The following is a 26,985-nucleotide window of genomic DNA, read 5'->3' as shown; positions in this document are numbered from 1 at the left end:
ACGATATGATGGAGACTCAAAAATTTACCAAGTAAAATGTTCTGTGTCTGTGGAAATACATATACTGTTACCACAATTAGGAAAAAAAAAACCCCAACACAATATAATGTGAACAAGTAGTCATAAACACTATGGTTTTTGTTGAGTATAATAACTTGAATATTGTTTTAAAGTGTTTTAGCATTTCATGAGAATGTTTATTATCTTCTGAAGTGCTGCAATAGAATAAGAAATTCATTAAGTATAAAATTCAATATTTTGTGTAAGTATAATAAAATTCAATTTTTTGTGCAATATTTATACTGTTTTATAAAATTCCTTATGCTTAGCTATACCATAAAAAGTGTTCTCTGTGGCTCTTACAGTAAAAGAAAAAAGCCTTAAACTTTGTATATTCCAAGTTGGTATCAAAATCAAAGCTGAAGAGCTCCAAGAGTGTGGTCTTAATAAAATAGTTGCACTGAGTTTGTTACTTCAGGAAAAGATGGCATTCAGAAATGTGTTTAGATTAGAGACAGCTGCATGCAGCAGATAGAAGCTGAGGAAATGAGGGTAGGAAGCAGTTGTAATATTTCTCCTTTCCTCTTCCATGTCTGTGTATAAAGAGGGAGAAGCAATTTGTCATCTCTGCTCCATCAGTTGGTTGGCTTCTCTCCATATGAGCTATGGGAGGAGCATGCTGCAAAAGTGAAACACACATGCAGTGAGGGAGCAGCAGCAGAAGAGTAATTTAATTCAAGCCAAACTTTTTCTTTTCTTTTGTATTAAAAAACCCCTGAATTTCAATGTGTGGTCTTTAAAATATTTTTCTGCTGGAATGGAACTTCTCTCTGTAAAAGGTAGGTGTTTCTTCTCCATCTTCTTGATCCATGTGACAAGTATTTAGTACGTAGCTATAATAAGTAACTTCAGAGAGTGGAGTTGTGCGTTGATTATTTATATGAGAATGTATCTTGCAGTACTTCCTCCAAGGGAAGTATGTAAATTGTGCTCTCTCATAGAGCAGTTGAATTGCTGCAGTGTTTGGCCTCTGTTTGTAGCTCAGCAACACTTAGGCCCCTCAGCATTTGCGTTGAAAGTTTCCCGAGCATGAGACGTGATAGGATTATTCAGGCTGACAGACGTTCTGCCAAATATGGTGCAGTTCCATGGAGTTCTTAGGGATATTTAGGGAGAGATGAAAGCAAGAACAAGTAATAGGAAAGTACAGGTGATTAAGCAAATGGAAAGGATATTGGAAAACAATGGCAATCTCTTGGGAACCTTTGCATTGTAAAGTAGAGGACTCATAATTTTGTTTTATTGGCAATTACTGGGTCCTAAGTATAGCAATAAAGTATATGATGTGTACATGAATATATTCAAATGTTCTTTCATTAATGGAAGAGATACCCTAATGTGGAACTTTAGGTTGTTGAGCAAAATCAGAATTTGAAATGTTCACTTTTTATTTGGTAAGATGTTTACTCAAGTATGTCCTTTCTAATGGGCAGAATAAATCCACTGTAATAAAGGATTCATTGTAAAATGATAGAAGTTATTTTAGATTATATATAGTCTTCTGGGACCATTATAAGGAAGAATTAAGAACTGGCATTAGGAGGTGATGAATAATAAATATAATACCCTTCCTGGACACCTGACCTCCATTCTGCCCTCTGTTTATTAAGTTCCTGTAAATTACAAAGTTTTCACAAGTCTTCTTTCCCAAAGAATTCCAAGCAATCATATTATCTTCTCACAGTGATACTTTAAGATTACTTCTTTTCATTTTTGGTTGAGTTTTTTTAGATCACATAAATCCCTTAGATTTTATTTTTCATAAAACTTGTTGAAAAACAGTGTTAAGGTATTATCTGAAACTAATAATATGGTTTGTTTGATTTTCTTTAATACAGTGAAAAAAGGAAGGTTGGATAAAACAACAGGTAAGTCTGGTTCCCCCTTCAATTTCTGCTTTACATTTTTCTTTCTTAGGCATGGGGTTCTGTGTCACACTGAAGAATCATTTAAGCTTGGGTCTACTTTGACATGTTGGATCAACAGTACAGTACAAAATAAATGTATAAAGAATTATGCATATATTTTAAAGATCAAATTAGCAACCAAAGTTGTGAGCTGAGACAATCTGTAATTTTAAATTATGAAATGTTATTGTCTTGCACCCTAGTGATATATAAAATATATCTCCACTACAGCAAATTTTTGAATAATTTGATGACCTAAATGTGTCATTGGTCAATAGAAACTTTTTTTAAAATAAGGACAGTACAGTACTTTAGCTTAGCCAGGGTAGGGAGGAGGAGGGGTCAGAATTTTCTGGGTGAGGAAACACAGGCAGGAGACACTGATGGACAGTTATAGTGATGAGGTGTATACCCTAGGCAATAAATATGAGCAAAACCAAGGTGCCCAGGTCTACACAAGTTTGTGTCCAGGACCAAGACTTAGCCATGATGGAAAAGAAAGTCCAAACACAGTCAGAGGTTTCTCACACGCACGTAGATTGTGAATCTAAGGCTTTCAAGAAGTTTGTAATTACTATTTCTCAGCAAAAGCTGATATACGACTTAATCGGTGCAGAAAATTTGCCAGTACATGTGTGGCTAGTAGATGTAAGTGAATTAAAATTGTTTAAAGTTATCTGGACTAAAGAAGGGTTACCTGAATGGAGACAGGAAGAACTGCTTGTTCTTCTAACAACAGGCTGTGAAATATGTATGCAAAGTATAGACTGAAAGGTCTTTTCTCTTTCATTGAGATCCTAATGCAATAAAAAATGCTATAATGTTATATTTTGTTAGTACTCAAGAGGTGATAATTTACAGAACATGATTATCCAAATTTGACAAAATATAAGTAACTCTTCTTTTCCTTTAAATGCTGTGAAGTTTGAGTGCTATATTCTCTGATAATTGATCGTGTTTCCTTAGGCAGAACAATTTTGTAGGTGATTAATGAGAGCAGTCTTAAAATGCCTACATTTCTCAAAACTGTGATTCTCCTGTAGTTTATTTACTCCTTTGTGTAAGCTGCTCTCCCCTGTTTTGGGTTGAAAGCTGAAGATATGAGCAGGTGGATATCCTGCCCTATTTCTTTTCACAAAAATTGCATTATCTACCTCCAGTTTTTGACAGGTAAAGGGTTGGAAGCTGCAATAATGGCTTTATGGAAACAAAACTTCTTATCATATAGCAAAATTGACAGCTCCTCTCCAGTACCAGGGTATTGTAATGATATTCACCCTTGGCAGCGTTATTCTTCAAGGAGGTTACATATTCAGTTATTTAAAAGGTAGAGTATCTACATTTTCTTGACATAACTCATGGCATTTAAAGAGGGTGAATTAGTCAAAAAGCACTGAAGGGTAAGATTTATATCCAGAGAAGAGCCAAAGAGGCCAAGAAACTACTGGAGAAGAGGCTGTTTTAAAAAGGAGATGACAGGGTTTCGGGCAACACTAAATGCAGGCAGTCTGTGATATTTTTTTATTTTTCATGCTAGAAAAGAAGCTGCAAAAGGATACCAGGTGATTAGGTTCGATCATCTGGTGTGGCACATAGTAACGGGAAACTTATAAATGGAAAATTAGAGTTGAATATGAAATAATGCAACAATGAAACAGATTACCACTAAAATTGTGGGTTTAAGTTTCTACCTTGTAACTTATGACTTCATTTAAAGGAGATTCTATTTATTTATGAGGGAAGCTGCTATTGTAGTTTTAATTTACAACGCTGCTCTAAATGGCTGACGTTAGACATTGTAGGTTGCTATTTTTCAGCCAAGCAGTCTAGAGTTCTTTTGAAAATTTCTCAAAATTTGAGTTGCAAGTTCTCCCAACTATAAAATATTTTGCAACTACAAAAGATTTTGCAAATTTTGTTTGCCTTAGTTACACAGAAAGGTGTGAGAAATGGCATCAACAAGGCATGGTTCACACACCACCAAAGTCACCGGACTCCTAAATTCATATTGACTTTGTCACGTTTTTTCAATATAAAAAACAAAGCCCTGTTTGAGAAGACTGGTCCACTGAGTTATAGAAAATAAATAGATAACATCGGGCACTGTTGACATTTTTTATTACAAAAAAAATTTCCGTTACATGATATCTTTAGTTCTTTGGTCAAATATTATAATTGCTCCTGATAATAAGATCTCCATCCAGGATGTACACAGCCAATGCTTCTCCTTCACACCTTTTCTTAAGAGCAGTGTAATTTGATACAACCTATTCAGTGATCTATTGTAGACACTGACAGCTTCCCTCCAGCTCTGACTGTTTGATTGACCTCTGGTAATACAGACAGTTCACAAATGCTGTTCTTGACTATGTCTTGTATATATGTGTTTTGGCAGTGCTTGTATTAAAAAGAAGTCTTTTTTTTTTAGTCATGTGTCAATGTTAATCCTTGTCTAGGATGCTGGAGGGTAGTGAAGGATGTGTTACATGCGTGCAAACTAAAAAGCCATGTTCACTGAGATGATAGAATGTGCCTTTGCAGCCTTAGATTCCTGTGTCAGGCCCTACAGGATTGGGCTTTCCCTCAGATCTTTGCTTTTTTTTTGTCAGTGATATTTTCAAGCACTTTGGAATTTTAAAAATTTTATTCTTTTTGCTTATTAGGTCTGATTTTATGAATACTCACATTCTTCCTTTACAGGGGCATTTATAAAAATTTATGAGTTCATTTGGGACTGCACCTGAAACCCATTTTGCTGCTGCATGTATACACAGAACTCAATCCATGCACAAAGACCGACTTACATGTTACAAGTCTATGGCCTTGCCTTAATTGGACATAGAAGCCTGGCAGCCAGTCCCCAGTATTATTGTATCAATTAAAAGGCAAAAAAAAATTTCCTAATTTTCCGAAAAGGAGTGTGCAGTGGTTTCTTGTGAGAACTGCCAGAGATTGGTGAACAGTAAAAAGCTGTGTCTGGAAGCTGTTCTTTAAAATGCTCACATTTAGGATTATGTTCTCTCCCATCTGTCATAGGCAGAGATTTTCCTGACCTAGTCCTACTAAAACTACCAAGAATTTTCTTGTTCACATCCACGTGTTTGACCCACAGTAGTGGAGGTGTGTATGAGATATGAGTTAAACCCTTTCTGCCATATGGTTGTGTTTTCATCTTCTGGAAGAAATTAAAGTAGGATTTAATGTGCTGGTTATTTGTTTTTCAGATACATCCAAAACATATGTAGTTTTAAAAGTCCAAAATTTAAAAAGCACTACAATAGATAGACGAGGAAGGGAGCCTTGCTGGGAACAAGACTTCATGTTGTAAGTAAAAGGGAATTCTTGTCAATTGATTTTGTTGTATCTTTGCTATATTTGTGTAGTGCAGAACAGTTTAGTGCATGTGAGGTCATGTACAGAGCACAAAAGCAAGGAAAAAGTATCCAGCCCAGAGAAAAGGTGCCAGACTAATTCTGGGGAATACAAGTTAAATTTGCAAGCCGCATGGCAGGTAAAGGCCAGCAGTCAACAAGGGGAAGAATATGTCTACAAATTTAATTTCATATCATGTTTTTGGAATACAAGGAATGAGACCATAAAGAATTCAAACTGATCCTCACACAAATTGATTTTTGTTCACTCAGTTTCATTATGAATTATTCTAATTTTATACGTTAATTTATTTACTTAACAGCCGGTTTAGGTACTTTATTTATCATTTGACTCATACTGATTCTCACTTTTGTCTGAGGATATTTGCCCACTTCACTCCACTCTCCATCTTGTTATTCAGTTCTTATTCTCTTTTCTATAGAGCCTTATATTCACCTCAGTGGTCAGGAGGGTCCAAACACTTGTACACTGACTGACATTCTGAGGAAACCTGCCTTCAACTTCCAAAGCAGTTAAACCAAATAAATCCCATTAGATTCTGAGTTAGTACATCAATCTCCAATGTTTTTCTTCCCTCCTTTTTCCCTGCACAAGTCTTTCTCCGTGATCATGCCCTTGTTGTGGAAACATAAATTTTATTCTTGAGGTCTACAGATGGTTGAAATATGTTTACAGAATTAAACATTTAGTTTGCTTTCGTTATTTTTATGAAGAATGTCCTTTTTACAATTGTAGTTTTCTCTAGTCCAAGTATTTTAATATTTTGTTGAAAGAATGAGTTGTTTTGCATCATTTTCCCATACTTTCTGGTTATCAAAATATATAAATATACGTTTTATGCTGAAACTGAAGTTTTGATTGAAATAACTCACTCCTTCCTAATTTTACTTTATTCTGTAATAAAAAAATCTAATTTCTAAAAGCTTCTCCAGTTTCCCTTCCTGGTTATTTCACGTAATGCACAATGTTCTTAATCTCCTTTTAGGACCTTATCTTCATCACAGGTTTTTTCTGAAGATAATGGTTGATTTGAGAATATTCTTTTGGTTTCATGCACCTGATTTCTTGACAGCTTGACACTTGTAGAAAAGATAGTCATGTTTCAGTGTAGAGGAATCAATCGTCAATGATAATACTCTGCTATGATGATTATTTCAGAACTTTGCAGATTTAGACATGATAGTTCTATAAACCATTGGGCATGGGTTGCATGACAGTGTAAAATTTTCTCAGGAAGTAGATAAATTAAATTTCAGCACTTGCCCTGTCTGTTACCTTTTGGGCAGGAGGCAATTAAAAAATATTTTGAAGTGAGTGTGTGTAACCTAACCTCTAAATTTTCCTGAGGTATGTGTAACAGTATTATTTAAAACATTTGATTTGCTCTTGTTTATATGCTTTTGTTCCTATTATATGTAAAGGAGTGTTCCATGCCATCATTTAAAATGAGCAATTCATTAGGATTATTTTCTTAATTTGTAGTGTACTAATTACCAAATACTAAACCACCTTTGTAGCAATTGCATTATGAGGTTGCTGTAGCTCCATCTGCTGCCTACTCATCTATACAACACAGCAGACTTTGAAAAGGGATTATAAACTAGTATTTACCAATATATTTATTTAGATTTTGATAAGTATACTGTAGTTCATTATCTTAAGGACTCTCACTTCATGTCTGCCAGTAAAAACTGTTCCATTACTTGCAGACTGTTCCAGCTTGCATTTTAAAAGTTGCATATTGCCTAACCTTTCAATCTGCAGTTTCACTATTCAGTTGGCAGTTTAAAGGTTGTGGTCTAAAAATACTAGAACATAAAAATTTGCAATTTGTCTTCGGTAACATATTTGTAAAGAAGTTGAATAAAACAAAAATTCAAATTATCTATTCAGTTGTGTAAAGCAAGTACAACAAAAAATTGGACATTGATGCAGGATGGTTTTTGAGAGCAATGTGATGATTTAAGTAGCTGTCTCAGAGGTGGCACCTACCATTCTCTGATCTCATTTGTTCTTTTCCTGATGACTTTAAGTGCCCAGTAATGCTCTGTAGTACCCCATGTAAATAAGTTGAAGATGAGTTTTGCTACTTAAAATTAACGGAGATTACATAAAATAAGTCCAGCAGAGACACCAATACCTACTTTATTATATTGTTCATATTTACAGAACTGGTGTTTTTCTAAAGATAATGGTTGATTTGAGATAGGGAGCATTTCCTGAGGAAATGACCTCCCTCTTAATGTTAATTCAGTGTCATGAGGGAGTGATACGGCCTGGTAAAAGTTGATTTTGAATTCTTGCAAAATATGGTTGTGGTATGGTATTTTTTTGGTCAAAACCAGCTAGTAATAAAATACATGTATCCTTTAATTACAACTAAAATAGTGTCTGGATCTGCAGCTTTTGAAGTTGAGAGATGTCTTCCCATTGTTCCAGCAGAACAGTCGTCATCATTTCATAAGGACAATCCTGAACAATAAGACTTGAGATTTGGCTTGTTCAGTCTCACATTTAAGTTCATCCTGCTAGTTTGTATTTTACAAGTATATTGAAAAACCCCTATCTCTGTATCTGCTGTAAGAAGATAAGAATAAATTGCTATCACAGATTGCTGAGAAGTTGAGATTACATTTTCATTTTAATGATCTCTGTATTCATTCTTTATAGTGAAATCCATGCTGATGGAAAGGGCTTCGTTATAGAGCTGTGGAAGAAAGGCTTGCTCTGGGATAGCATTTTAGGAGTTTTATGGATTCCCCTTGCCACTGTGGAATATGCAACAGATGTAAGTTGACTTTCTGTGGAAATATAAAGCACTGAGTAAAATCCAATAAATTTCCCGTTCTTGGACTCCCCAGATAACAGCATTTGTCATCAGTGTATACTTCTAACTCCTTTGCTTCAGTTGTAATGTTAAGGCATAATGTACATGTGGCTCTCAAAGTGACAACTGGTGTGCATCAGGCAGATACCCTGGAGAAATGGCTCAGATCCCGGGCCAGGTGTAACACAGAAGGTGAGTTAGGATTCAGCAGAACTTAGAAACAATTAGAGAGGCAGGCATGTTTGGTTTATATGATTAGAGTGAAAGAATTTTTGAGCAAGTTCCATGGTCTGGCTCTTCATTTTGTGACCTTGGGTAAATCTCTACTAAAGCAGGAAAAATGCTGTTGTTCTCTTTATCGTGGGAATTGACCATGGTCTCAAAGAGGAAAACAGAAATGTGCCCTGTGGTGCTACAGAAGAAATTATTAGTACAGTGAGGAAAAAGGAAAGGGTGAGTGGGGAAACTGGGTCAATACAGGAGTTACGTATCCACCACAGTCACTTGGCCACCAGAATGGCTATACTTGCTTTCAGCAGGGAGTTCTTATTTTATAAAATAAAAAAAAAAAAGGCTTCTAGGAGTGTGGAAATACTGAAGCAATCTGCAATTGCTGCAGAATTTTATAAATTTGGAAAAGGTAAGAGGTATTCTATTCTAATAATCCACAATTCTGCCAATCATAAATATCTTTCATATGCATAGTCCCTGGAGGCTGTTTTTAAAGTAACTGTGAATTAGAGAAGATTAAATTAATCCTTGCAAATAAAAATTGTTTGCCTTCTTTAATACCTATAAAACATAAAAAATGCAATTGAAGATGGGGTAAAGGTAAGAAAATCAGGGAATAACTTCATGCAATATCTCTCATCAGACTCTATAGTCATTTCTTCACAGGAACTAATAAATATTTATATATACATTGAGCTGACATTTCAATGATTCTTCTCAGAAAATGGAAGCAGAGGAAGAAAGTAATTCCTGCTTAAATTAGAAGAGGCTCTGTATCACAGCTGCCAAGTGCCATTTCAAGCCCCAGGGCAAGTTGTTCTGCTCTGTTGCCCAAGCTGTTGCTGAGTAACAACTTGCTGACACAGAGGTTGTGGCTTGCTTGTAACTACTGAAACTTTAAACAAACAAAGATGCAAGGTTATAGATGGTTTCTTAATTTCTTCAGATCCTCTAAACCTTCATTTATAATTAGTCCACTGTGGAACATTCCTAGTTATTTATCCTCCTGATCTTAACCCTGCAGTTCTGTTCTGGGCTTTATAACTCAGAAATAACCTACAAGGGAGTGTTAGTTTAGAAGCATTTTTTGGCTTGGTTCTTAACTTAGATGGATTGTTTCAGTCTTGCTAGAGTGTACTAGTTTGGCACCAGTTCAAAGGGGAATTGGAAAATCTTCATCGGTAAGAGTAATTTTCAATATTCATATTTGTTGTGTCTTAATCATCTGATACCCTTAATGTCTATTTGTCTGTATTGTTGTGCAAATGTTATATTTTGAATTTGATGTCTGAGAAAACTTGAAGTCCTAGAACATCAACAAAGCTGGAAAATACTAAAATGGTGTTATAAAGGAGCTCCTACTGACTTAGGGGAAACTTCATTCAGTAAAAAGTGGATAATGCTATAAATCCTGCCCAGATAATTTCCATAACCTGTTTTTTCTAGGAAGGCCCAGGTTCCTGGTGGAGATTGCATTCTGAAGTAATAAAAAATGGAAGTGAGATTCAAGGCACAAAAACGCCAACTTCTCATGAGATCTTACTAGATATCTACTTTGCATTACCATTTGGTGAGTTACAGATTAAGGCCCAGCATTCCAGCCATTCTATTTCTAAGTTCCTGTCATTTCACCTGAGTTCCTGAAATACACCAACAAATAGCAATTTTTCTGTAGAATCCTAAATGCCTCTTCATCACTAGAGTATTTCACAATCACTACTGGTAATTGTTCCTGGTAAGTAGGAACCACATCCCACAGCGAGCTTGATGAGCAGTTTCAGTAGCTAGTGGTGATCCACATGTGGATTACAGAGCTAAAGAAGGAAGTACCTCGTTCAGGGTCAGTACTAGAGCATATGTGTTACAGCAGCACATCAGCTTTGACCAATGCACAGTGTAAGTTTTAATAAAATCCAGGCCTTCACAGCATATTTTACCTTCCAGCAAAGGTTGTCTGCCTTTATTTTTAGTGCATATGACAATGGAAACTACTTATTTTCTATATATATGAAGGTAGAAATGGAAACTGAACTTCAAATAATACATCACCACACATTATTTCCAGATATTATACAATGAGATTGACTTTACTAAGATTATCAGTCCATCCATATGACTTGGTCTATAAGAAGGTGAATAAGAACTATATGGAAAGGAGGACTAGAAGTTATACCAATAATATGCTCTTTGATTGTCTAATTTATTTTTTAAATACATTGCCTTTGATTAACCTTGGTAAATTGTTTTTTGGTGTAGTCTGCATGAATACATTCCTGTTAATAGACCAGGTGGAATACATATCTTTTCACAAAGTGACTGTGGACTATTTTTTAGTTCCTTACAAGCTACAACATAGTCTACCATTTTTTTCCCCTTTCTTTTTCCATTTTTTTTTTTAAACAAAATTTACTACTTCTTTGTTACTTGGCCAAAAAAACTTTGAAATATAACCTCTTCCCTAGTAGCATTCAGGTTTTCGTTTGCTTTGATTTTTTTGATATGTTGAATTAGCAGAATGTTTTAACTATATCTTTACATCATTGTCGTATCTAGAAACCTAGTGTAAATCTGGAATAGGACCTCTAATTGTGTGTTTACAAGATGTAAATTCAGAGTTTTGGTTATTTCAGGCTGCTACTTGGAGAGAATGTTGGTTTGTATGTTGAAGCTTGTCTTCTGATTTCAAACAGATATATTTGAGAAAGTTCCCAAGGCACACCCTGGGACCGTAGTCACGGAATGCTGTAAAGATCCTGTAGAGGTCACTCTTACGCTGTAGTTTTCTTCATAGAGGCAAGAATTCAAAAGCATTAAATCTTGGCTATTCAGAAAGCCAGGATTATCATCTACCTGGGGTTTGGTGAGGGCATTTTTGTTGCTTGTCCTATTGAAGGACTCAGCTCAGTTATGAGCACCTGAGAATCTCTCATTGACTGTTGGAATCAGTGCAGCCTCTTTATTATGACAAATTACACTGGAAAGGTAGACTGCAGTTACTTTTGACGATTCCTGTAAGATGTTCATTTGACGATGCCAGATAATGGGCAGAAATAAGAGCCTCCCATGATCTTTTAATAGTATGACTTCATTTGGACTTGAAATCCTGCATGAAGTAACACGGAAATGTGTTCTCATCAGTAGTTCAGTGCCTTTTCTAGAAGTATCATCTAATGTCAGTTCTGGTAGCAATAAAGTAGACATTTCACTGTTGCCAGCTAGTCTGAGCTCCATTAAAAGGCTGCTAAGTAAAATGAATACCTACTATATTTAAAATTCTGCAAGCAAAGTCACAGTAATAAAATACTGACTTTAGATAAACACTACAGTTGAATTACAAACATTTTTCATATCTCTAAAAGTCACAATTTTTAAAGGGTAATCAGGAGTTTATGAAATAATAAAATTTTCTTTCAAATTTTTTAGGTCTTTCTTTGTAGGTACACAGTTTGTGGTGATTGGGAGTGGGGCTGTGGCCCAGCCTCGTCCCCAATGGGCTACAGCTGTGAGCAGCACTGCCAGCAATGAGCCATGGAGTGCCCAGGGGCACTGACCAACCACCTAAGGGAACAGAGGGCACACAGGTGCAGTGCATCAGCGTGAGGGTAGAAAAGGTTGGGCTAAAGAACAAGAAGGGGCAGATGCTTGCAGCCTTCTGAAGTGGTGTGGTGTTACTCTGTATGGGCAAATGCCTAAAGCCTGCTGAAATTATATGGGGATATTTTGTGTATTGTGGCTGTCTCAGCTGTGATATATGCTGTGGCATTTCTTGTAAGAGATAACAGAAGAAAATTTAAAGGATGTGTCCTACTATTTCCTTGAATTCAGCGCTAGAAACAGGTAGGTTGCTCCTTAACATTTTAATATCTTTCATAAAGAGTATAATCTAAAGAAAGTAAAGGTAATTTTATTGAAGTAATTTGTAATAGCTGTAATTTGGAAAATCATTTGTGTGTCTTGGGAGCTAAGATGTCATTTTGCCAAGTAGCCTACTAAAAGTCAACAGACTTTTTACTTCATTAATAATTTTGGAAAATACCATGCGGAACTCTAGTCTTAGGCTTGCTTTTAATTCAACTCATTATCACAAATTTCATATACATTAATTAGCAAGTGAAGTAACAGGAACAAAGTAGCAATGATGAGATTTAATCCCTGTTTCTGCTTTAGTCACCATACTAATGCACTGATATGCCAAGGGACTAGCAAGTGAGAAAATTAATTGTTCTAATACAACTTTGATCAGCAAAAATTAAAGTCCTGATAAATCATAATATACTCACTATGGAAACTCATGCATCACTGTAGAGAATTCTAAGTACAGCCTACTTTAGTTAGTATAATAATTCACATATACTTACGATTTCAAAGTCTGCATTCACATAGGCAGTAGGAAAATAGATTCTGTTTTCCAAAGTGTTGTCTTTATTTTTTGCATGTTTTGCAACAGTGATCTATAAGCAAAACTTTAAAAATGGAAAAAAGAGGTGGGCACACAGATTCTTATCATCATGGAAGAAAACTTTACAATCAAGGTCAGATGGTGAACCCTTTCCTTTCACTAAAGCTAATAGGATGATTTGTAGAGCAAAATGTTCTGCAGGTAATCCATTTGTACCTCCAGTTGCAGACTTGTCATGTTTCTCCCAAAAGCCTAGAGCTGGGAGGAAAAAAAACCCTCAGTTCTAGGCCAATAGCATGTGAAATTAAAGTAGAGCCTGATTCCCTACATGAAGCAAATACACAAAACCCCCCACAGACCCAAAATCCAATCAAACAAAAAAAAAACCAGATCTCAGAATGCTGTGCATGGAGCCATAAAAAATACATGGCAAGTTGAACTGGAAAATGTAAAAAGATCAATTTTCTTCCTAATCCAGCAATAGGTAATTTTATAAGTTGTAAAATTAACTTTGTATATAACAAGAAAGTTACTGGCCTAGGTCTCTCAAAGTTTTAGAGTGCCAATCAGAAGATCATCTTGGAACTCTTTCTGCTGTCCTTGTAACAAGTGATTTAACCATTACAGTGTTTGCAGTTGATTTGATAATTCCCTGTTACTATAGATTTAATGAATTAAGATAATTAATTTTATGTATTGCTTCCTCTTTTAGAAGTAAAATGGGCTGAAAGATTTCTAGCAACTTTTTCCTTCTCTACAGATACCCCCAGAGATTTAGATTGCAGAGGCTGGCACACAGAGACACCCCTCCAACATACAAGATATTCACATCAAGTTACAAATAACAATCAGACATCCATGGGAAGTGGGCTCAGCCTACAAGAAAGCAAACTCAGGTATTTTACCTCGTCACATCAGACCTGTGTGATATCTTTTGTTGATTTTAATTTTTTTCAAAATATCTGAATGTCAGCATGATACATATGAAAGTATTTTAAGCAGGAATATGCAAGTCTCTTAAACTTGTAAAGAAAATACAGGTGTCTCTTAGCTTTTCCATGTTTTTATGGCAAATACATGTGCACCTCTCCTATTCTCATCCCTGGGCATGTGTCTACATAGGGTTCAGATATTCCATAATGACTTCCTGGAATATTAAGAAAGGAAGGGAAGCAACTCCTGACATGATTTGGGTATTGTAACTATTCTATTTTATCTGGAAAGCAGGAAAGATATTTGATTCTATTTACCTAGACAGCCTGCATTTCTGGAAGTTTTCTAGGAGAGAATTAATATTTCCTATCTATTTCTTCTGAACAAACAAGAACGCAGTGGGAAAAAAGAAAGGTGGGGAAAAGATAATTGCTGTCTTTCTGCTTCTGTGAATGTGCAAAATGATGATCCTTAATGGTGGAAGGGGCAAGGAATAAGGTGGCAACAACTGTATTATTTCTCTGCCATCACCTTCTGCTGTGTGGAGTGGAATGCTCAGGAGGGAGCCCAGTCAGCCTCTAAGAACACTCAGCAGTGGTCTCTGAGCAGGGAGAGCTTTCTCTGTGTTGGAATAATCACTTCACTTCTTTTGAAAGGCAAACTGGTGAGGAAAAAAAAGTTCCCTCTACTGTTCATTTTGGCTTTCATAGCAGCTGTTACAGACTGTTATACATTTCATTCATGGTGTCTTTTATCCATAGCAGTGCAGGAAAGGCACTGTGAGCAGCTGACACTCCAAAAGGTGTTCTGCCTTGATGAGAGGTAGAAAAGGGTCTTGGGAAAGGCAGCAGAAATATTTGGTATGGCAGGCACTTTACTCCTGTTTAAATAATATCTAACACAGTGGTACTAGAAAATTAACTCAAACATGACAGAAAATACAATAAAAACTAATACATTATTAAGCTATGTATTCTCTAAGACAATAACATCTTGATGCTCTTAAACCACCTTTTCATGTACTTTAAAAAAGCAGGGTCCTGGTGCATGTAACTTCTGCACAAAATTAGGAAATAAGAGTCTACAAAAAGCTGCAGCTCAGGGATGCATTTAGGGACTGCACATGGACAGGGTGCCAAAGCATTGCTTGGGTGCCTGTCAGCCTCACCATTTACATTACCCAGTCAGCCCTCTCAGGGTATTTACAGAGAAGTACAAGTGCTTCCTCAGGGTGAGAGCTGTCAGTAATGGCAGCGCTCAAGAGCTGTTTCTCTGTGTTGTTCTAGGCACATGTCCAGTCATTAGCATATCATCTGTGCTGACGTGTCACTTCCAACAGAGATCTGAGCCTCTGAGCAGGTTAAGCTAAAAAAAAAGTTTCTTAATGCTTGAAACATCATGAGCATTAAATGGCCTCTTAAAAATGGAATTAGTCTTTCCTGGTTTTCCATACAGAGAGAAGCAAACAATTGCTGAGGTCTAAATTAATTTGAGGTGATCAGTTTACAGCCATTTTTCCAGTAATCTGTTTCATTATTCATGCCTATATAACAGAAAAAATAATAGACAAGCATAAAATTATTTCTAAACCATGAAAATTTCCACCCCCACCTCTTGGCTTCAGGTTATGAACTCCTTAAACTAAAGCCATATATCTCTATGCATAGCCATCTGTTTAAACAGGTAGTGTTTGAATATATACATTTGCTTTCTGTTGTGATCATTCAGTGAGAGAGTCCTCAAATTTAAATTACAGAACAGGTAAGCATAACCAATTTTCTATAACATGCTATTGCTTCTTATTTGCTGCCAAAACAAAGAAGATCCAAAAGAAAAAAGAGAGAGGCATTTAACAATAGATGTCTATCACATGCAAGGCTTTTGGCTGTGAATGTCCCCTGGTTCCCAGCTTTCAGAACTGGAAGATTTTTTCCAAAATATAAAAAGAAGTTGACATTATAGTTAGTGATTGGTGGTTTTGCATTTAATTATTCATAGGCTGTTCTCTAAAGTGAAGGTGGTTTAAGCCATATAACACTTGTGTGTTCCAAAGGCAAGGTAAAAGGACTGTTTACATCAAAACCCACGAACCAAGAGGCTTCCCTGAGTCTGAGTTATTTTTGCGTATTAAAGACCATTCCTCTAAGCTCGTTGGCCTCTTCAACAGCTTAGTTCTGCTTGAGTTACAGAAAGCAGTGTGGGTAGGAAGGTATTCAGCTTGAGGTGACATTTACTCTTGTATGATAAATAAGTAATTTAAAACTGTAAATAACTGTTATTAATTTATATAATTACAGTAAGGCAGATCTTTTTAGTGAGAGTCTTATGTAAAATTAAACCCTTTGTGTACCAACACAGTGCTGAGAGTTCATTCCACTGTACCCCAGGCTTAATTCTTATCTGTCACTCAAACTCACATGCTCATTGATGAGCCTTCCTGCTCTGCTGCCCTTTCCTATTTCAGTTCCATCCTCTTGCCTTTCTCAAATGCGTTTCCTTCAGATCTTGTGTGGCCTAAAACTATTGCTCTTGATTCCATTAAAAGTAGTACTAAAAAGATTACTTTAAAAAAATATTTCTAAATAATTTTGAAGACTCTTACAGTAGGTCTGTACAGCAGAGGAAATACAAAATTTAAAATCAGAGACGGAGAATGCTAAGTGTCATCCGTACAGTGAATTTGAAGTTCAATCAATTTTTATGGGCTTTATGTGTCTACTTTATAACTATGGAAATTTTACAATTGTTACTCATTTAATTAGTATATTTTAAGCTTTTTTGAGTAAAAAAACTGCCAAGATAAGTTAGCAATTTACAGTATAGAGAGAAAATATTTTACTTGAAAGTGATTGAGAAAAAGAGCACTGAGATAACTGAGAAATTTTGGGAATTGAAGATTGTGTCAGAAAGAAACCCCAATTAATTACATATGAAATTGTTAGGAAGTGCAGTATGGAACCAAGCACATTTATTTTGCAAGGCAGTTTGCAGATTAGAACGAGTGATGGTGAGCTGATGTGACACGTTGATGTTCATTTTCTTTCCTAAAGTTATCCCAAATAGATTGTGTTTAGTTATTTTTGTTTGACTGGTTTGGAAGTCAGAGGCTTTAAATGACGTCCTGAAGTTCTCAGTAGAATCTATTTAAAGTTTTTTAGTAAGTTTGAAGTATGCGGCTGTGAATCCAATCTTTGTGGCACATCTGAAAGCCAGACTCTTCATACCTAGCTGGGTTTGTACAAATGTGCAAGATTAGATTAAGGCTGTAGGTAAGTGAGGATGAGCTACTGCTCCCAAGGGAGGGGCAGTGAGGCAGGATAACAGCAGGGCAGGGCCAGGGCAGCCAGTGCCCCAAGCCAGTTGCCCAGCAAGCCTGGGAATGGCAGCAAGGGTCAAACAGCAGTGCAGAAGCCTGTGCTGATTGGAACAGGTCCGAGGCCAAACTGGCAACTGCTGGAGCTCAGGGGCAGGGCCAGTGGCGCAGCCAGGGCAGGGCACAGCAGTGAGCACCAGGCAGGTCCATAACAGCACAGCAGGGTCAGACTGAGGTCTGCAGTGAGTCCAGGGTCCTGCTCAGTGGATACATAGGCAGAGCTTCGCTTAAGCCAGTATTCCAATCAAGGAATGAGACAATCTTGGAAAAACTTCCAGTAAAGGAGGAATAATATCTAGCTCTAGCACAAAATACACAGCCAAATTTTATGTCCTGCTGTATATAGTAAATAATCTACAAAACCAAATTATAAACTAGATTACACATTCAAATAAAATGCAAATATCTTGGTCACACAGCAGAGATTACTCTTGGTTTCTTCCAGTATCCATCCCCACCAGTCCATACTGTTTCTCTTCTCCCAGTAAGCAGATGTTATGAGCTTCTTTACCTTCAGTCTTTTCACAAGTGTCTATTTTGTTCGTGGTTATTTGGAGAGTTCTGATGATTTTGTTGCATCCTGATATGAACTGATACTGAGCTGTAATTGGCTCCCTTATTAATATTCATAGTTTTATATAGTTTACTATGGTGACAACTTTTCATAATAAATAAGAAATCATTATGACACTCCCTGAGATTCTGTGTAATGTAACATTATTCATGATAAATTCTTTAGGCTTGAAAGGAACAGGAAAGGCTTTTGAAGTTTGCTTTTACCTAGATTAATTAAGTTCTATGCCTTCTTAGAGGTTTCTGATATCATGTAACTGTATTAAGTCTATTACTGTTATGGAGTTATCTTATCTTGGGTTCCCAAAAGGTTTACTTGCTATAGAGGTTAACACATTTTACTTAGACCTTATATAATAGTAAATTTTTAAGGTAACCTTGTTGGCTTCTGGGAACTAGTTTATCTAATTAATGCTTATAGCTGTGTGTAAAAGATTCAATCTCTGTGCAAGTATTCCCTTGAAACTACTAGAAAATTTGTTCATTTACAGAAAAGCTAAAATAGTTGTCAGACATCAATTCTTCTGCAAAGAAATTCCATTTCTCTGTATGGCTTGAACTCTAAAAACCACAGCCATTTCAGGTGGGAGCATAAGAACTCTACCTAAAGAGCCACACAAAGAAAAGAGTTGCTGTGGGAAAAGCAGCAAATGTTTATGGAAAGTTTGACTGGGCTACTGCTGCTGTATCACATTTCATCTATACACTGCTACCCTGAAAGATACCATTCTATTCAGAAGCATGGTAAATCTCACTGGAATTAGTTTATTGTACTTGCATAGCAATTTATTTTGTTTGTTTATTGCATGCATATTCAATCAAATACTTTTATAATTCTGACTTTAATGGCTTTTTAATAAAATTTAAATATTAGGCGTTGGTTATGAATAGAGAGATTCTGTAGGAGAAAATTGAGTTTAGTTGATTGAAGAAATATGCCTTTCCAGTATGCATTTAGGAAGAAAATACAGGTATTTTTATTTTTTTAGTTAGATGTATAAGAAGAAAAAAAAAAAGATTTTTAATGATACAGCATTGAAATAGGTGAGAAGTTGGAGACTAGCAAATAGCTGCACAGTGGCAAATCCAGGCAAAATCTGGAGAAATTCACAAAGTCTCCCTAAGTGTCAGATAGACATTGTTTGCTTTCTGGGAACAATCCAAGATGATGCTTTGACAGATTCAAGATTGATTAAAAGATGCAACCTCAGTAGACAGCAGAACAATGTCTTGATAATGTCTTACTCACATCAACATGTGTTTCTTTGTGTCACCTGTCTCTTGCCATAGCCTTTGGTCTTGTCAATCAGCTTCTGTCCTAATTGCATGTTCCCTTTGTTCAGATAAACATCTTGCCATTTGGAAATCCCTACTGCAGCACTGAGGAGATAATGTACCTTGTAGGGGTTTCTCAGGTAGCAGCATTGCCTTGTAATACCTCTATATCCACTAGAAAAACCTGGAAATTACTTAGCTGATTTACTGTCTTGGCAGGCCTTAAAAAATAGAATCTTTCTCCAAAGCTGCTGTTCTATAGCAACATAGAGGGAAATACAAGCTATTATCTACTGGCACTGCATTAGGTGTACAATATGAGTATCACAAGCTGTAGTTTTGATAGATCTGAATGACCGTTTACAATCCAGTTTGTAGCTCTGAGTGGTAAGAGTTGCAATTTTACAAGTTTAGGTATGGATTACTGTGGTTTTGGTGGTTCTTTAGAAGAAAGGCTAATAGAACTGAATAAATTCCTCCTATCATAATGAAAACAGGATATCACCCTATCCTGCAAACCAAACCTTTTACAAAAGGGATATACTAATGTTTGAGAATAATAGTTAATCAGATAACCAGAAAATTCCACCGTGTTAAATCCAAAATGCCTGTACATATTTTGGAAACATTTGAAGTGGCCTAAAAAAGTTTAAGTAGTTATTAGTTCCTTTTCCCAGTACTCATTCTTAGCTACACAGAAGAGTTTGCTATTTCTCTGTGATAGAAAATAATTTTTTTTTGGATGGTATTGTAAGTCAGAAGACTAAAATAATATTACTGCAAAGTAACTGTTAAAGCAAGCTGGGACTTCCTGAATCAGTTTTAGCAGAGACAGCAACATGCCTTCAATACGTCACACTGTGATCAGATCTCAGACCCATCAAGGAGTCAAAAGACACAAGGGAGAGGAAGGTACTTTCCTTGCACCGAATTGTTAATGGTGCCCAGGGAGGGGAGTGTTAGGCCAGCAAGATTAAGAGGGAAAGCATTTATTAAATAAAAGTGTCAGTGTAACTTTTGTTTTCTATTAATCCTTAGCTTTTGATAAACTCGACTGAAGAGCCCTTGTGTTTATCTAGCCTGTGCATTCATTTGCACATACCTAGCATTGGTTGGTAAACCACTGCAACAAGATTGGTTATTTTGATCCTTCTGGCTAAGAGATGTGAAAGCCTGCCGAGTTTAATTCATGGTGCATCAAAAATTTGACCTGGGCTGCTTGCTGAGCTAACCAGCTCTGAATATTGCTATACTGCTCCTGAGGTGTTTCTTGTAGTTCTCCTCATCTTGTTGTTCTTGTGGCCTGCATGGCATCAGAGAGTGTAGCTGGGCATTATGTTGTAGGGGTGGTGAATCAGTATGATTTTCAGGCACTCTTAAGGCATTTGTCATTTGTTTTTAAACTTTTTGTTGTTCAATTGCTGGGAATTTTATGCTCTTCTAATTATCAGATACAATTCCCTTGTTTTCTGGCTTAATGCTTGTGTGAAGTTCCCTAATCTGCTGTTTATGTTGTTTCAAAAAATTACAGTAATGCATTTGCCTGGCACATATGTTCCTTGTGGCAGTTCAGTTAGCAGGACAGGTGATTCCCAGCAGTATATGGTGTGCTTTGTTACTTGGAATTCCTGCAAAGCATGTGTCATCAGAAGTTTTGTTCAGTATTAAAGCATTTTCTGCCAGGTAACTAATTAGTTTTACTAAATCTGAATAGAGAATTAATAACAATTTGTCCCAACTGGACCCAGCACTGTGTCAGCAGGATGTGGACAGGTAGAAACTGCTCCTTGCTGTGTCTGTCTGTGCTGAGTCTCTAAGTTGTGTAAGAAGTGTATTCAACTGCTTGATCTGACTGCTCAGCAGTATGATCATAGATTGACGACTTCCAAAAATACTGCAAACCAGTTAAACCAGTTTGTGTCCCCCTCTGTACCTTATGCCTCGAAACTTTAGAATACTCTTTTCCCTACTTACTTTTAGTTAAGGCAGGGAAAGCTATTTCTCTCTGTTCCCTCTGAATCAGCACTCACAACCCAATCTCCATCTGACCTTGAAGTTAATTACCCTGGTAATCCCGAAAGTTAATTATTGCCCAATATTTCCAGTCTAGTTAAAACTGCAGGGTGGGGTGGACCAATTACTAGTGTCACTTGGTTGATTTACCTGAAAAGAAAAAAACAGTTGTGAAGAGGAAAAAGGCTGGACCTGCAAACATGCAGCCTCAGACATGAGGGCAGGGGAAGGCAAGCCTCTTCATACTTAGTTTGCATCATGTGCACTCAGCTGTGCATATCAGAGGGAACATTTTTCTCCTCAAATAAAAGAGCACTGTTCCAAAAGTCCAAGATAATTAAATAGTAATGTGTAGACCAAGGGATGGCACTGAAGTATAATATAAATATACTGCAAAAACTTCACTTAGTAAACAGGCTTCTACTGTCCTCTGTAAATTTTATGCGTAGAATTTTACTGTATAATTTTTATTTTGCAGCTTTACTGGTATAGTAGCTTTTGAATTACTTACAATCTTGCAGGAGTGGTGAAGTCTACACTAATTATTTTAACCTGTGCTTAGCAGCCATTAGTGGAATTAGTATTTTTCTGTTTGAACTAACATTCTCCACAGGTGTGGTGAAATAGCTGAATAATGAGCCCTAATTATAACTGGCCTGTGCAAGTGTGCAATTTCTGTGTGAGGACAACCAAATATGCAACAGATTGTATTTCAAAGATTGGTTGGAGTAAATGTTAGTTTTTGTTTGGTGGTACTTTTTGGGGTAGAGGGAGTATTGTTTTTGTTATTTGGCTTCTCAGTAAGTCCCGTTAGTGCAGTAAGCAAGGACTTGGTGACAGTGTCTCTGTCTCACAAGGATAGGAGATAGGCCTTTACTGAGGAAATTCATAGGTTTCCTTTTTTTCCAGTGTCTTGGTTTGGATTTTGTAGTTGTTTTCTGCCTCTCCTCCTGCTATTTGATGTTAAAAACCTTGTAATCCTGATTTATGAGCCACTGTAATTGGGAAATGTATTCCTTTGCTAATGTTCTTTTACAACTTGATAATGCAAGGAGCAGGGATCATGTCTTTTCAAGCCAGTAAACTCTTAGCTTAAATGGAAACCCCTGTAATCCAAAGGTGATATTGCGAGTTAGTGATGGATCTGACTTTGATCCACTCATCCATAGATTTATCAGATTTCTTTTAATTATTTATTTTCTTACTTTTCTGTTCTGAGTACTTCTTTTTTTTCCCTCCTTTTCAGGAGAAATATGGACCAAGGTAATGAAGGTAATTTTGCAAAAGCAAGATGGGCCAGGGCTATCCAGAAGGTAAGAACGACTCTTAAAACTATTGATATGTCACTGTAATTTAAAAACATTTCTCAGTATCAAGGGGAATTTGAATTCATGTAAGCAGGACCTGAGGATGTGACTGCCAAGTTTCTGGTAGTTGAGACAATTTCTTCCATTGGTTCTTAAATCTGTGTTGTTCCCTCACCTCAGGATTTTTTTATTCTGAAACACAGAGAGGATGAGATTTTGAGACTTTCTTTAGTCTTAGAGAAGTGATTGCAGTTTGGCCCTTTTACAGGTATTGCATATTAATCCAGATACCATAACATCAGACATCTTTGTCTAAATAATTTTTGATACTTAGGAAGATCAGTACTTCATTGATAATTAATAAAAAATTGTTTGAAGAACATTTTTTCCTAGAAAAAAATTGTAAATTCTGCTGATGATATCACTGCCTCAACATGGATTTTTTTTATTAGGTGTGGTAATTAAGTGAAATTAATATGAGCTCTTGGTATCATTATTGACCATATAAAAGATCGAGTATTTTCTTTCTCACTGTTGCTGTTAAACTGCAAACCACTACCTCACATCAGTCGCTGGGAATTCACATGTTGTTAGTTTTTGCCCCGTCTTCCTGCATAGACTGTAGGGCAAAACTATTGTTGATAACTTCGGAGTGACACAGTAATTGTCTTTGCTGTGTACCTGTGAGAAACTGAAGAGTCACAGACTTCCTGTTTAATTTGTGTGTAGGCCTTTTGGAAACACTGCTTATTCTCAGGTGGTGTGCTGTAAAATATCTCTTCTATTGCTTTAATGGCACAGCCAAACTTGTTTAGTGTAACTATGAGTCAAGCCCCATCTAAAATACAGCTTCGTCAGTTCATTTTGAGCTGGTTTTTTCCTGCTCTTTGGGGACCAAGTCCTATTTCTTTTTTACTGAATTCTCTTGTCTTTATGATAATCCATAGACTGTGCCTGTGTGAAAAGAGTGGTGGGGAAAAATCTGTTTATGCTGGAGTGTTGTGGGTGGAGTACTTACCTGATTGATGTGATCTCAGTTTCTGCATCCAATTCTGTTGCTGGTTTGATTGCTTCCTTTTTTCTGCCAATGGTAGCTCACTGAAAGAGACAGGCAGGAAGAATCCTGGTCTCTAATCAAACATAATGGTCAGACAAGTCAAATAGTCCAGTTTTTAATTCCAGACAGAGGTTGCAATAGCCTTACGACAAATTCTTCTTTGAGGAGTTTTCCTTCAGTGTGTGTTTTATAGCCTAGTCAGTGGGATAAAGTTATTTCTGAGTTTAAAACCAAATAACTAATGCCATACAGTCAGCAGCTTTGACTTAAAGAATCAGCTGAATTTTGTTCAGATGTTTAAAAGTATTTGAATAAAACAATAGTAGAATTGCATTTCTTCCCACTGCTGTTCTTCAAAGTAACTTTGAGGTCAGGAATTAGAAGATAAAGGTAAAGTAAGCAAGTTAATATGCACGAGCTGGAATCTTGGGCTGTCACTGTGCCATTAAGTTGTTTTTGTGTAGCAAAGTAGGCAAAATATCTTAGTCCACTGGAATAGGAGCAGATTGCTCATCCTCTAATCTAGCATCACTATGGGGCTGAAAGGTGTTGGCAAAGTTATTGTGAAACTTTTAAGAATTTGAAGATCAGGTGGATGGGAGATGTAAACACATACCTCATGTGAAACTCTTTTTGAAGAGGGAAATTTCTATAAATATTTAAAAGGCTAATTTCATTCCTGAGTAATTATTTAATTTTATTTCGTTACAAATTAATTTGGATAAGGTTTTTCTTTTGATAAAGTTCTTGTCCCTGAAATACAGTTATGTCTTTAGTTCTTTATGCTTCAACCTTGTGGGTTGCCTTGGACTTTTTGCTTTGTCTTTTCTCTCTGAAGATAAACTGGTTTTCAGAAACGGTACAGTGGTATTATCTCAGCATTGATTTAGCACAATTCATGTGACATTAAGTGCCGCTGTTGGCCCAGAAACTCTGAGATGTATGAAGGATGAATCTCTGCCAATGCCTAATCAAAATAAACTTTTCACATGCAAATATTATCAGGGCTATAAAAGGCCATCAGTAAAAAGAAATCCTATGCAGCACAACAGGATCAGAAGACTAAAAAATCCTGACATATTTTGAAGATACATTACTCAGCCTCATAATGGAGGCATGCAAACAGATAAATTAAGTAGTATTCCACAAAAAGCAATCTCTTTATTTAGGTAACTGCTGTGAGATACAACCACATGGACAGAACTGTCTCTCTCCATAAGGAGCTGGAAAAATAAATAACAATGTTTAGTAACTATGAGGGAGATTTTTAGGCATCAAAGTAGGCTTAGATAAGGAACCAGTCCCTGGACGCTTTTAAGAACAGAGGAGTAACAATTTTTGGGGGTTTTTAGGGAAGTGGCTTTAGCTTGGAACAGAGGCGGGGGAGTGTAGTTTGTTCAGGTTGATGGCCTTTAGGTATTTCCTCGCTGGTGAAACAAACATGAATTCTTACTGTAATAGAAAATATATTTGTGGCTTAGGTTCCAGTAATAATATTTGGAATGTATGCTTTTAATGATAATCTATGGAAATACGAAATTGAAATAGGTTATTCTGATCAAATATGAGATGACAGCCCAGTGGTTTACCAGAGGCATTGTAGCTGATGAATATTTACTCAAACATCGACTAGATGGGAAAAGTGCCAAACTGTTTTGGTGACTGTTTTGTTTTAGATAATAAATTGCCTTGGTGCATATTTGAAATAAAAATAGTTAAACCTTCTTGCAATATATAAAATCTAACTGTGTTAAAATAAGAGCTTTAGGGAATACCTTCCCCTCTTTGAGAGGGGGGAGAAATTACGAATTGGAAGTAAAAATTACTATCAGCAGTTAATAGCTTTTTAAACGACAATGCAAAACTAGATAGGGTCCTCTAATTGTGCTTCTGCTGATGGATTAAAGAAATCTAAACCACAATTCTTTTAAAATAATCCCACCCCAGTGTCCAGTTTTCAGTTTCATGTTCACTGTATTCCAGGAACAGTGAGGCTTTTTTATTTGCCTTAGTTATCTAGCAGCTTTGAAATAAGTGCTCCGAAGTACTGACAATAATTATGAAAAGATGCACTGGGAGAGTTTTTTTTCTTGTAACTCAGTGTCAGCCATGAGTACAATCAAATGGGTTTTCCCCTCTCCCCCCTCCTACCCCAGCTGTATGTGTCACTTTGATTATATCTTTAGCTACTAATCCTTAGTGAAGTAGAGGCTGTTTTGCTGCTGAAATATATTGGAGTAAATAAATGTCACCTCTCTGAGATGGATATGCTTTTTTTATCAAATACAAAGCATAGTAATTCATTTCTAAGGCTAACATTAAGCAGGATACTACTCATGTAAGTTACCCTTTGTATCATTCCACAACTGCATTTATTGACTACAGTGAGTGTTGGAGACACAAAAAAAAGTGACATAGTGGCTCTGCATTGACTGGTTTTATAATCTGGAGATCAGCAGAGAGAGTGGCACAGATCTGCCTTGGTAAATCTTCCTGACATACATTATTCCTGACTGCACAATGAGCACAACACATCCATAGATCACTAATTATTCAGTAAATGATATATATTGGTGTGTTCCAAAATTTAAAAAATATTAGGTAGAATTAAATATTCACTGTGGATTGTTGTAATGCTGTTCTTTGTGATTTGTGGTGAATTACATGATGGATGCAGTGGTGATGCTCAGTATGAGAACGCTCACTAATAGAGAAGTTATCAGCAGCTTCATTTTGTCAGCTCTATTGATTTACTGTCTCATTCAGAAACAGAACTTGATAAACTAATACTAAGGCAGATATTACACAATGACAGCAGTGGGAATTTAAGGTTGGGAAAGCAGAAATCATTCTTTGTTTGGGAGCCACAGGGCTATGAGATTAAAAGATCTTTAAAAGATCTCAATAGACGCAAAGAATTTTTCTTTTAAAAAGCAGTCTTTCAGTTGAAAAAATTTTGTATTCCAAGTAATGCAAGCATGTCTTGAAATGGAAATAAACAAGTATTTTCTTTTCATAAAGTATTAATAATAGATATTTTGCGTCCTGATTCAACTAAAAAGTAATTATTATGTTCAAGTGGCAATCAGCATTTTTATTGTGTGAAATGACTTGTCAGCAAAGAAGCTGCTTTTTTTAGTTTTTTTAATTTATTTCAAGGATTAAATATTTAAACAAAAAATGATAAACTGACAATTGGAAAACAGAAATGAAGTGCACTTTTCAATTAAATGAGTTCATCATTAGTGTGAATTTGCCAAGCTGCAGGTATTTTGATAATGATTTTAATTGGTGCATGAGGAAGCTCAAAATATACCTGATCAATTAAAGGAATTCCTGGGATGTTTGTTATTTATAAATCACATTCTTAATATATATACTATGTGAAGAAAATAACTAATGGGTTACATCAAGCAGTCCTGCTTCTATAATACAATATATTTTTACTATCATGTGTCTGAAGTCTGAGTTTACATGAAGAAGATACAAAGGTCAGTGTGGGGCAGTTGGACCCCCAGTCGCAAGACCACTTCGTAGTTGCCTTTAAGGCTTTCAGAAAGTGGTGTTTAGAAAGTTTACTTTGACAAAAGGATAAAGGCAGAAGTCCAAAATCGTGTTACACATCAATTCTGAACAA

The 26,985-nt window shown here is 36.2% G+C and overlaps 1 protein-coding gene across 1 annotated transcript in view; it reads left to right on the top strand.

Annotated features, from left to right (window-relative positions):
* Positions 1-635: 635 nt before the first annotated feature.
* UNC13C (unc-13 homolog C) overlaps positions 636-26,985 on the top strand; it is a 167,306-nt gene continuing 140,956 nt past the window's right edge. The window contains exons 1-7 of the mRNA XM_059858311.1: positions 636-839; positions 1,899-1,928; positions 5,192-5,291; positions 8,031-8,148; positions 9,865-9,988; positions 13,578-13,713; positions 22,231-22,297. Of these exons, the coding sequence (XP_059714294.1) occupies positions 818-839; positions 1,899-1,928; positions 5,192-5,291; positions 8,031-8,148; positions 9,865-9,988; positions 13,578-13,713; positions 22,231-22,297 (597 nt within the window). The 5' untranslated portion in view covers positions 636-817. The remainder of the gene's footprint in view (positions 840-1,898; positions 1,929-5,191; positions 5,292-8,030; positions 8,149-9,864; positions 9,989-13,577; positions 13,714-22,230; positions 22,298-26,985) is intronic.

This window comes from Haemorhous mexicanus, chromosome 13, assembly GCF_027477595.1.
Source record: "Haemorhous mexicanus isolate bHaeMex1 chromosome 13, bHaeMex1.pri, whole genome shotgun sequence".
Lineage (NCBI taxonomy): Eukaryota > Metazoa > Chordata > Aves > Passeriformes > Fringillidae > Haemorhous > Haemorhous mexicanus.
Note: the sequence above shows the minus strand (reverse complement) of the source record. Positions and strands in the feature narration are given on the sequence as shown.